This window comes from Callorhinchus milii, unplaced genomic scaffold, assembly GCF_018977255.1.
Source record: "Callorhinchus milii isolate IMCB2004 unplaced genomic scaffold, IMCB_Cmil_1.0 Scaffold17, whole genome shotgun sequence".
In the NCBI taxonomy this organism is placed as follows: Eukaryota; Metazoa; Chordata; class Chondrichthyes; order Chimaeriformes; family Callorhinchidae; genus Callorhinchus; species Callorhinchus milii.
Window position 1 is genome coordinate 5,086,679 of NW_024704758.1, and position 11,427 is coordinate 5,098,105.

The window sequence follows — 11,427 nt, forward strand, 5'->3', positions numbered from 1 at the left end:
CGCGAAGAGTGGGAAGAATGCCAGTCCCCCAGTTACATGACTCTATTGGCATGTCAGCTGAGGGGAAGTCTTGTATGAGACACAGCGTTCATGCTGCTGGGTTTGAAAAAGGGGAACAGGAAACAGGTGCTCCCTGATGTTCAACTTCCAGGGGTGATATTTCTCCCTCTAAAACACTTTCTCTGATATTCTCTCAAATCCAACATCGCAGAAGCTTTTACTCAATGGAATACTTTGGGGGAATGAACTACTTTATTACATCACTGTAAAGGACCATCCAAAGCTTCTACCACCTTCCCCAATGATCTGTTTCAGTCATTGATTACCTTGTGTGCAAAGAAAAACTTTCTGGTGTCTGTCCAGAAATTGCTCTTTACAACTCTAAGCCTTTGTTCTCTTGTTCTACTGTCATGAGACATCCTAAAATATTTAGCTGGGGTTACGTAACTGGGATGCTCACCTGAGGGATATCAGTACTGTTGACCTCTGATCTTACCTCAGCTGGGTCAAGATTCAGGGTCGACAACAGCGCCGTTGTAACACTTGGGCATCCATGGGGAAGTCTTACCTTCAAGGTTGGGCTTCTGAGGCTGAGGGGAACAAACACTTCCTCTGTGCTACTGGCCGAAATGCTGAGTACTTTCTGGCGTCTCTCTGCTGCTTCCATCCTCCGTATCTCAATGTCCTCTTTAACTCTTCTCTTCTCTTCCTACATTGAGAGGCACCCACACGTTCAGAACTCACCCCGTCCCCGAACACAATTAGCATCACGCTGCCACCCTCCCCACCAAAGAGACCACATTTCGTTCAAACGAGGAAGAATTGCAGGGCTATGGGGTAAGAACGGGGGAGTGGGACTAGTTGGTAGCTCTTTCAAAGAGCTGGTACAGGCAAGATGGGCCAAATGGCCTCCTTCTGTGCTGTAAAATTCTATGATTTTAAGATTCTACATCTGGGGGATTATTGTTCTGAGATACTGCCTTCTCCTTATAAATAGTGTTGTGAGATCTTCATCCACTGGGATTGTCCTTCTCCTTATTGGCTGGAATGTCAGCACCCAATAATAAATACAATAAGTTACATTTCTATGGAGGCATTTCACGTCGGAATGACATCCCAAGGTGTTGGAAAGTTAAGGATTTGCATTCGAGTTGGGGGTTGGAATTAAGGGGGTTGGAAGGCACCCCTCGTTCTGCCTCTGCAGAAGGCACAGTCAAAGAGGAAGATCTTGAGACACACCTTGAAGGAGGCGAGGGTGGGACCGAGGCGGAAGAATTGAGGAAAGGAGTCCCAGAAGGTTGGGACAGAAAAGTATTTTTTTTTAAAAAGTTGTAGGCCAATGATAGCGAGGTCAGGATGGGAGACATGAAGCAGGCTAGTGCCCACCACATGGAGGGAACAGGAAGGTTAGTCTGGTGTCAAGAGGTTAAGATGTCACCCTACCTCATCCCGGGCATGCTGCTCCTCTTCCTGTTGCTGTCGGCATAGCTCCTCTTCTTCCCGATGCTTCCGACGCTCCTCCTGTTTCTTCTTCAGCTCCTCCAGCTCCTGCTCGGACTCGCTCTGCCTCCGCCTCAGCCGTTCGTACTCCTCGTTCTCCTTCTCCTCATGGCTCCTCCGGATCTGCTCCAGCTTCTGTTCGGCCTCCAGATGAGTTAGTTCCCCATCATCTTCAGGCTCAGGGGAGTCACTAAGGGATTTGTTTTGGGAAGGGAGAGGGGAGAGAAGAGAGGAAGAGAAAAATAAAGGGACTTATTAACGATTATGATAATATGTCTGAATCTCTCCACGTAGGGAGGGAAGAGGTGGCCAAAAGCATGGTCAAAGAGGTAGATTTGGGCTTTGTAAGTAGTGGGAGTAAGCAAGTTGGAGGACTCCAGGATGGGGTTTCAGAAAGCAGGGCAGACTCATGCAGAAACTCACCTGCTGATCGTACGGAGGACAGGGTGTTGAGCAAAGGGAGTGCCCGGATCGGTTAGGTTGCAGTTGGTCGCAAAGGTAAAGCATTGAGAGAGGGAACATCCCAGCAATACAATAGAAGTCCAGAGAGATAAAGACAGTGTACTGAAGGACAGTCAGAGATTTTGGTTAATTTTTCAAGGATACTTTTTGCTAAGAGTCGTAGGATCCAAATTACCTCCCATCCCCCAGTCCCCACCCTGTTGGTCTGGGAGGAAGGGTGAGAAGATCACTCGGGCTACTAAGTCCTGATCACCCAAGAGTCAAGAACAGGGGTTGCATTCCAATTTACTTCCGGAGTTCTAGGGCCAAGTTCTAGAGCAGAGCAGATTGGCAGTTCAGGGTTTAGTTCCCGGGAAGAAATTCCAGTTTTAACTTGGGAGTCGTTAATAGCGGATCCCATTAATGAACCACTTATATAACCGCTCCCTCCTGGTGTGCTATTAATACCATTTATCAATCCAGGAGAAGCAAATCTACACACAGCAGCCGGTCTGTGGTTGGGCTGACTGATGTCTGATAATTATATCATACCCCAAAGCTTAGAAATGCATAGCCTATATATAGCATACACACTCATAAATACATACATACATAATACATGCACAAAATACCCACACACAAAACACACACATTGGTACACATATGCATTACACAATAAGATTAGAACATAAGAATTAGGAGCAGGAGTAGGCCATTCGGCTACTCTAGCCTGCCCCGCCATTCAATAAGATCATGGCTGATCTATTCTAACTCCACCTACCCGCCTTGTCCCCATATCCCTTAATCCCTTTATCAACAAGAAACACATAACACATACCCAATACTAACACCCACCTACACACATGCGCGCGCACACCCACACAAAATTCCTACAGAATAATAAAAATAATCCTTAATAATTGATACAACGCCTTCACCATGTTATCAAGATGTCTCAAAGGGCGTCACAGGATTTTTGCTGTGAAGTGTGTATTTTATAGACAAACCAGGTAGCCAATTTGCACACAGCAATGACCCATAACAGCCATGAAGTAAGTGGTTGTTTTATCCGTGGGATTGTTGGCCACGACACAGGGAGAAACTCCCTTCTGTTTTCGAATAGTCTGACTGGATCTGAACAGTTTAACGTCTCATCAGAAGATACCTGTATCTCTGACAATGGAGCACACCCCTGTAGTAAACTTGAATGTCATCTCAGAATCCAAAGTCCTGACAAGGGACATGAACCCATAATCTTTTGACTCAGAAACAAGAGGGCAAAGCTTGCAACACAACACACAAATAAAACACACCATGTCTTCAAACAAATGGAAGGAGGGGAGTGGTCATGGTCAGGATCAGAAAATCCAGAACTTGGCATGTTCTTAAATCCATCCTTAATTTTTGGAGTCCTGTAGTGAATTGGTTAGAACACTGGTCTTGCAAGCAAGAGGACCCGGGTTTGATTCCCGTGCAGGACAAAACCTTCGGCAAGTTTCCTTACTGCACACATTTCTGTTTCCCTGGCAGTAAGTAGAAACCCTGTTGTTAGTTGATTGGCGGCTAACTTTCCGGGGGTAATAATCCCTTAAAAAAAGTTTTGCCACTCAATCCACGATTGTTTGTGCTACACTGCTGTGCGCAATTGGCTGCCACGTTTCACTCACAAAATACAGTCAATTCACTTTGCAGCCTATTCTGTGAAGCGCTTTGAGACGTCTCGGCGACATGATAAGGCACTATATCAAATGCAAGGATCATTATTGTTGCAATTTTGAAGCTGTCTTTGTGTAAGTTTCTGTAAGAAACCATAAAAAAAAGCCGAATTCAAGGTCAAGACCGAATTCGACAATTTGCCAAGTTCTGGATGTGCTGAAATGCAATCAATCATGAGTAAATTTAGATGTGGGTGAATTCTTTGCCCACATCTTCCTCTGCCACATCTCTACGTTGAGCTAAACTTGCATGCAATCATTGAAATAACAGGGCGTTGGCTCCAACCGTGATATGGGCTCAAAGGTGGGGGGAGGGGCCGGGGGAGAGGGTGCGAGGGGAGAAATAGAGGGGGAAGGTTTGACAAAACACCTACTGCCTCAACGCAGAGCACCAGAGGATCAGAGAGCTCACACTGTGATCACTCGGTAACGTGCAGAGCAATGGCTTAAGGTGCCCCTCAGTCACCCCCCCACCCCACCCAGCCCCTCTACTTCCCCGCATTCAAGGGGCTGTGGCAGCGTTACCTGCATGATGAGTGGCGAAAGGAGGATTTCCGAGGTTCGGCCATTGCAGATATGGAGCTGAGCGAGCGACTGATGCCTGCGCAGAATGCTGAGTGACAGAGAAGAAACCAGAGAGGAAGGAAGCTGTGCAGGGGAGTGGTGGTGACATCAAGGGCAGCTGCTAACTCTCAACAGCTCTGCAAGGACATGTGTGCAGAGCAGATATTTTTTGGGAGTGAGAAAAAGACTCAACTTCCATTTATTTATTAATAATAATGATCTTTGCATTTGATATAGCGCCTTATCACATCCTTGAAATGTCTCCAAGCCCTTTGCAGAATATACTGTATATGTTTTGCGGGCGGAACGCAGCAGCCAATTGCGCATAGAAGTGTCACACAAACAATCGTGGATTGAGTGACCATATTATTATTTTATTTCTTTATTTATTGTTTTTGGAAGGGGTTATTACCCCCAGAAAACGATCCATCCTTCTGATGAGGGGTTAAATCGAGGACCTACCCTACCTGTTCAGATACTATTCGAAAACTTCTGTCGTTGAGCTGATTATACCATAATTTGAACAGCAAATAAAGGCTAAAGCTAGGTGAAATTCGGTGCCTCTGACAGTGTTTGAAAGATGATTCGTAGTGCGTACAGCTCTTTTGAGGAAGTACCTTGCCACCACTTGACATTACGTCTCCCCAGCCATTCCCCTCCCTTTCCTCAGACACACCACAAAGCTTGGAAGGGGAACTATTAAGAATTAATTACACAGGGAAGCAGTGAAGCTGTGTATTGGATGACAGAGAGAGAGAGAGAGAGAGAAAGAGGGGGGCAGTGGAGGCGGATTTGGTCAGAGAATGCAAGAGGGAACCAGATAGGAGTCTGGTGGAGAAATCGATTGAGAAAGATGAGGGATAGAATATTGTAGGTTTTGGTTTGGGTCAGCCAGGCATCTGGTAGACCCAGTGAACAACTAGCAATCTCTGTTCCTCAGTGGATTGACCTAAGATCATTGCTCTCACTTTCAAATAACTCCATACCTTTGTCCCACCTTTGGGACCTCCTGTGGTGGTGTGTAGTGGATAGAGCTGTAGCTTACATATCAGGTGTGCGCTAATTCGAATCTTGGTTCAGTGCTGAGTTTGCTAATCCCAGGAATAGCAATAATAATGATAATAAAAATAATAATCCTGGTATTTGGTATAGTGTCTTATTGCGTCTCAAAGTGCTTCAAAGGACTTACTATGAAATTAAGTGACTGTATTTGTAGGCAAACGCGGCAGTAAAATTGCACACAGCAATGTCCACAAACAGCCATTTTTTTTATTTGGGGGACACCAGGAGAGAAAAACTCCCTTCTCTTTTTGAATATTGTGATGGAATCTTTAATATACACTTGAACAGGGACCTCGGTTTAACATCTCATCCGAAGGACGTCACCTCCAACAATGCAGCACACCCCCAGCACTGTATTGGAGCATCAGCTTAGACTATGCAAATAGAAGGACCGTTGTGGGATTTGAACCCACAACCTTCTGACTCAAAAGCAAGAGTATTACCACTTAGCCAAGCTGACACACACACACAGTAAGGTAAACCTGCTCCTTGCCAGGTTGCGACAGGTTGGGGCTTTGCAGTCATGAGACTCAGAGGGGACCTTATGGAGACACATACAATATTAAATGGGATTAAAAAAGTAAACCCAGATAAATACTATAAGATGACCCAAGACAGTAGAACAAGAGGATATAGGTTTAGAGTTGCAAAGCGGAATTTCAGGACAGATACCAGGAAGTTTTTATTTATTCAGAGGGTAATTAACAACTCGAACAACGTTATCTGAAGGGCGGTTGAGGCCAGGACTCGGAGAGACTCAACAGCTTGATGCTGTGATGGGGAATTTATTAGAAGGATGAGATCAGATTGGCCGAAGGGCCTTCTTCATCCAAACTGATGTGATCGCGGGAATCCATAAATTTTAAATTGAAGGTCATGAATAATTTCAGACCTCAGACTTCTTTCACAATTGCAGTGTTGGTGAAAACATTTTGCTTCAACACTAAGCAACCAATGAGTCATCGGAAGTCCCAGTTACAGAAATAGTCTTCTAGATAATTGTGGGCTGAAATATGTGCTTGATAAAGTATTTCGCAGGAATTCGTGAAACATCCGGTACATTAGATGGAGACTCAAAGAGACAGCCTCAACGAGGAATCCACCCAAACCTGTGTTTGTCAGACATTTAACGAGCACCTATAATAATGACATTCATAACCCTTGTACTTGTTGTATAAAAATAATAATGATTACACTTAACCATCTTAAGGCCCGAAATTCCATCATCTTGTGTTTTCCTGCATGCTGGTATCATTGGTTACATTGCATTGCTCTGAATAACACAAAAACAGGCCATTTGGCCCAACTAGTCTCTGTCAGTGTTTATACCTCACCTGAACCTCCAACCCTCCTAATCCTCTCTCCTCCCTCTCTATTCCCTTCTCCCTTGTATGCATCAAGTTCCCTCTTAAATACGTTCAAGGGACAATAGCTACATTTTCTTGTTTCTAGCTGGGAAGTCCTGAGACTAAGTGAGACTAAGATGTTTCAAAAATTCAGGATGGCAGAGTAACAGTTCAAAATTCCTAAAATTCAGCCTTGATTTGAAAGCCAAATCATTTTTAATGAAAATTACAATATTTCTGCCATTCTGCACTCAAAATTTGAAGACGCCTCCTACAGCTACGGAAAGAACTCAATATAAACCAGTAAACTAGTCATTATGACCACAGAGTCCAAGACACATGACATACCACAAATTCACAACTTCCTTCTTAAGTTATTGGCGCTCAGAAACATCACACAGCTTCCTGGTGCAGTATAGCTCAGTTGCCGGAGGTGTGTTACAAAAGCCTCGAAGACTGGTTTGTTTATTCCACGGTTCCTTAATGAACCTTCAATGTTGTCCGCTTTTAGCAAAAACCTGAGGTCAATTGCTTGTTCCTATCTTTCCTCTCCCTCTCCTCCCCGTTATTCAGGAAATATTACTGTGTGCAATAATGGGGTAAAGTGTGATGTTTCATAATGCTGAGTTAATTAGCGCAAGAAATGTGTTAAGAAATACCAGTCTTTACTCCATTCGTTGCACACTGGTTTGTTTAAACCTGGTTGCTCTGCATTTCACCCCAAAATTCTTTTTGATAATAATAATAATAATCTTTGCATTTGACCAGCAGCCTTCACATGGGATGACATCGTAAGCACTTCACAGAATTCATTGTCAAGTGTAGTGACTGTGTAATTCGGAGGTGAATGAGCTTCAGGGATTATCGTGGGATTTTTTTTCCTGAAAAGTAATCAGCAAAGAAGAAAGGGAAAATCTCCTTTCTCTTCCAAGTTTTGTTGGGGGTGGGGGGTTGGGTGGGGGTTGAGGGAAGGAGTGTTTACAACAGGACAACTTGCAGAAAAGATCAGAAGTGAAGGTTCAAGGGCCTTCCTACTTTGCCATCAGTGCCTGCTGCATGAACCAGGCTCAGTTGGTAGCACTCTCGTCTGTGTGTCCTGGGTTCAAGCTCCACATCAAGACTTTGAACTCCTGTAGTCTAGGATGACACTCCACTGCAGTGCTGGGGGGAGCACTGCATTAAACCAAGGTACCGTCTGCCTGTTCAGGAAGACGTCAAAGATCCCATTGCACTGTTTGAAAAGAAAACGAGTTTCTCCCGATGTCTTGGCCAACAATCCCCCAGATAAAATTGGTCATTCACTTGATAGATGTTTGTGGGACGTTCCCACAAAATAGAAAGGGTCACTAAACTTTACAGTGCATCCTGTGAAGTGCTTTTAGATATGCTCCTGTTTTGAAAGGCTCACTATTAAATGTAAGGATTATTAATTACTCTAAGTACCTTAGAGTCATCTTGTGTATCCCATACCCATGTTGGGATGTTGTTTTCTCTCGGGCAATGTCTCCATTGTTCTCATAAGACCTGCGGTCGCCCCACGTCCTGGATGTGTAGGAAACTTTGACTTCACTTCCTTTTGGTCCCTGGATGACACAAAAATAAAACTTTACTTAAAAAAAACCCAAAAGGGGTCTTTTGAGAGAGATATCTCATGTATGGTACTTCTTTTTCACTTTATGCACCCAGTCAAAGCCTTCCCAGATCAGATACTGTGTAAAGTTCTTTGCACTCTGCCCCCAGAGAAACATCTGTGTTACACTTTCATTTCCCCTAGCCAGAAGGGGTCCTCAGTGCTCCTGAGCACTGCTGATGATGGACCAGCCAACCTGCTTGTCGGCAGAACTTGGGAAAAGCAGACCAGTCACCCACATTAAATCTCTCACCTCCACATTCAGAAGGAACCAGGAGATAAGCCTGAAGTGAGCACATAATTAAACCGTGGGCTTTGGAGCTTGTCTCACTCAGGCTTCCAATAAAGAGAAGAGTTCTTCTCGGACATTTGGCTTCTGGGAACTGAATGGTGCACTGAGTCAGTATGGTGTGATGCCAATTGGGTCCAGTCCCAGCTAAAAAGACTCAAATCTGTGAGCGCAGCACAATGGAGATTTATTCCGTGTGTTTGCCTCCTGCTTTGGCGTGAAGTGAAAGGAGTTTGTGGGCGTGCTTAACGCAGTGCCCAGTGGCACTAATTTCCAGTGCCAGCTCCCACTTTAAATGGGGATTACTCTCAACACTGGTGTGTGAGAAGAGGAAGAGGTCCATTGATGCAGTGGAAGCTGATTGTTCGTCTGAGTCAGGGGTGGGAGCTCAAGAGGTTGGTTGGGGGGGGAGGGGGGGATGCGGGGTTGTTAGGGGGGCAGGGAAGAGATGACCGAAAGTGCGGTCAAAGAGATACATTTTGAGGCAGGCTTTCAGACTGGGTTAGGAGAGGGCAAGTCGGAGGGATTCTCCGATGGAGCTCTAGAAAGCAGGGGGCAGAATGGCTGAAAGCCCACCCGCTGATGGTGGGGTGGATAGGGCAGGGGGGAGGAGGTAGTGGGGGCATGAAGCTGGCTGGTATTCACTGAGCCTTGAGCAAAGGGAACAGCCAGGTTGAAAAGGAGCTGCTGGGGTGGGGTGGGGGGGCGGGGAGCGGGGGGATTTGTGGTGAAGCTTTGCAGGATTTAAATGTGATGCTGCAATGTGAATCTTGCTGTGAAGTCTCCCTTTCACATCAGGAGTAGAAACAAGATATAAACCAACACAACCACGGCTTTTATTCCTGCTTCTCGTTCCTTACCTTTCCTCCCTCCATTTTTCGCCACTCTCTCTCTTCCTTCTCCTCGTCCAGCTGCTGCTTCTCTTGCAACCTCTCCCTTTCCTCTTGCTCTTTCTGCATTCTCTCCATCTCCTCCTTCTTCTTCCTCTCCCGCTCCCTCCTCCGGCACTCCTCTTCCTCCTGTTCCTCCTGTTCCCTCCGTTTCCTCTCCAGGTCTCGACGTTCCTCCTCCGCTCGCCACGTTTTCCGCTTCCCACCTCTGGCCTCTTCCGGGTCCTCTCGCTCGTTCCCGTCACTTAACACGTAGGGAGGTCCTGGCCGCATTTCCTCTGCCCGGTCTTCCTCCACATGCCCCAGTTCCTCCATACGCTTCTGCCGACGCTCCTCACGCCTCTGGGTCCAGTCGCTGAAACCCTCATCCTCATCCAGGGTGGAATTGCCCGTCTTAGAGCCGAAATCAAACCTGTGACAATGATGATAATAATAATAATCAAAATGCAATAAACCCCTGAAGAGCTGTGCACAACTGGCTGCCATGTTTCACCCACAAAATACAGTCAATCCACTTTACAATATATTTTGTGAAGCGCTTTGAGACATCTCAATGACACTTTAAGATGCTATATCAAATGCGAGGATTATTATTATGATTATTATTATTATAACTCATCAATCCGAGGGAAAAGGGCTCAGTGACGAGTTATCTTCTCTGTAAGCTTCATTAACCGATCACCCACATCTTTGTCTGGCTTCACTGGAAAGCTCTGAATACCATAAACCACAGAACCATAAACATTTACAACGCAGAAGAAGGTCATTGGGATCAAAAGATCTGTTCAAGATATCTGTCAAGATCTATTAAACCTGTGGAGTAGGTTTGTTGTGGTTGAGTTATCCGGAGTGGCGAGTTAGGCATATGTAGGTTTGGTGAGATGAATGCCCCCACACGCAGTGGGGGCACGATGGCCAAACTGTTGATGGTGCGGATAGAAAGCTTGAAGGCCCAACCACCAATAATGGAGGAGGCAGGGCAGGGGACATGGAGCAGGCCAGTGACAGGAGAGTGGAGGGAGTCAACAGGCTGGTGAAGGTTTAATAGGTCACAGAGGTAATAATAATAATAATAACCCTTGCATTTGATATAGCGCTTTTCACGTCGGGAGGACGTCCCAAAGCGCTTCACAGAATATACTGTAAAGTGAATTGACTGTATATTTGTGGGCGAACGCGGCAGCCAATTGCGCACAGCAATGTCCCACAAACAGTCGTGGATTGGAAATGACCAATTTATTATTGTTTTTGGTTTTTGGAGGGATTATTATTAGGCGTGTGGAGTAAGGAAACTTGCCCAAGGTTTCGCCCTGCCTGGAATTGAACTCAGGTCTCTCACTTGCAAAGCGAGTGCTCTAACCACTGAGCTACAGGACTCCACAAGGTAGGGAGAAGCAAGACTTTGGAGGGCTTTAAAGCTGAGTACAAGGATCTTGAACTCGATCCTCTGGGGGATGGGGAGCCAGTGAAGGCGGGTGAGGAGTTAACACAAGGAATAATTCCTGAAACATCACAAGTGTTCCATTGAATAAATGACTGCGTCGATCGGACATCCATCTCCTATTTTGTTGTTGTCATTGAACAAGAGATTAGCAGTTTACATACAAATAATTTAACAATAGAGGGTTTTAAATATAGTAATATACTGCTTCCTCCAATGGTAAGATTAACTGCAAGAGAAACCACCGTTATTTCCATAATTATGCATTCAAGTGCAATGCAGTCAGGGTTAAAGCACGATAGGACTAGGTGATGTAGTCGAGTTAACGCAGGCCCATTTTGTGGGTTATATCACAGACCTCAAATTTTACCCAATTGCTCTTTTATCACCCTATCACCCTGCTCTTAGTGTGGACTAACAAGCATTCAGTCAGGCGAGGGTTAACGGTTCAAACAGCAGGATGTAAGGTGTCAAGAGCGTTAAGTGTTATGGACCAAGATGACTGGGTTTCCTGTACATTGCAGTCAGGGCCATCCGACTCACAGCGTT

The 11,427-nt window shown here is 45.4% G+C and overlaps 1 protein-coding gene across 4 annotated transcripts in view; it reads right to left on the reverse strand.

The window, feature by feature from the left end:
- Positions 1–9,518, reverse strand: part of lsp1a (lymphocyte specific protein 1 a) — a 27,757-nt gene extending 18,239 nt beyond the window's left edge. For 3 of the 4 annotated variants that reach the window (XM_007887478.2, XM_007887477.2, XM_007887476.2), the window contains exons 1-4: positions 9,408–9,518; positions 8,072–8,211; positions 1,444–1,690; positions 569–709 (exon numbers count right to left, since the gene is read on the reverse strand). In XM_007887478.2, the coding sequence (XP_007885669.1) occupies positions 569–709; positions 1,444–1,690; positions 8,072–8,211; positions 9,408–9,515 (636 nt within the window). In that variant the 5' untranslated portion in view covers positions 9,516–9,518. Of the gene's footprint in view, positions 1–568; positions 710–1,443; positions 1,691–4,181; positions 4,285–8,071; positions 8,212–9,407 lie in introns of those variants that run through there. The other variant, XM_042341357.1, reaches the window with a different exon arrangement.
- Between the last annotated feature and the right edge of the window lie 1,909 nt (positions 9,519–11,427).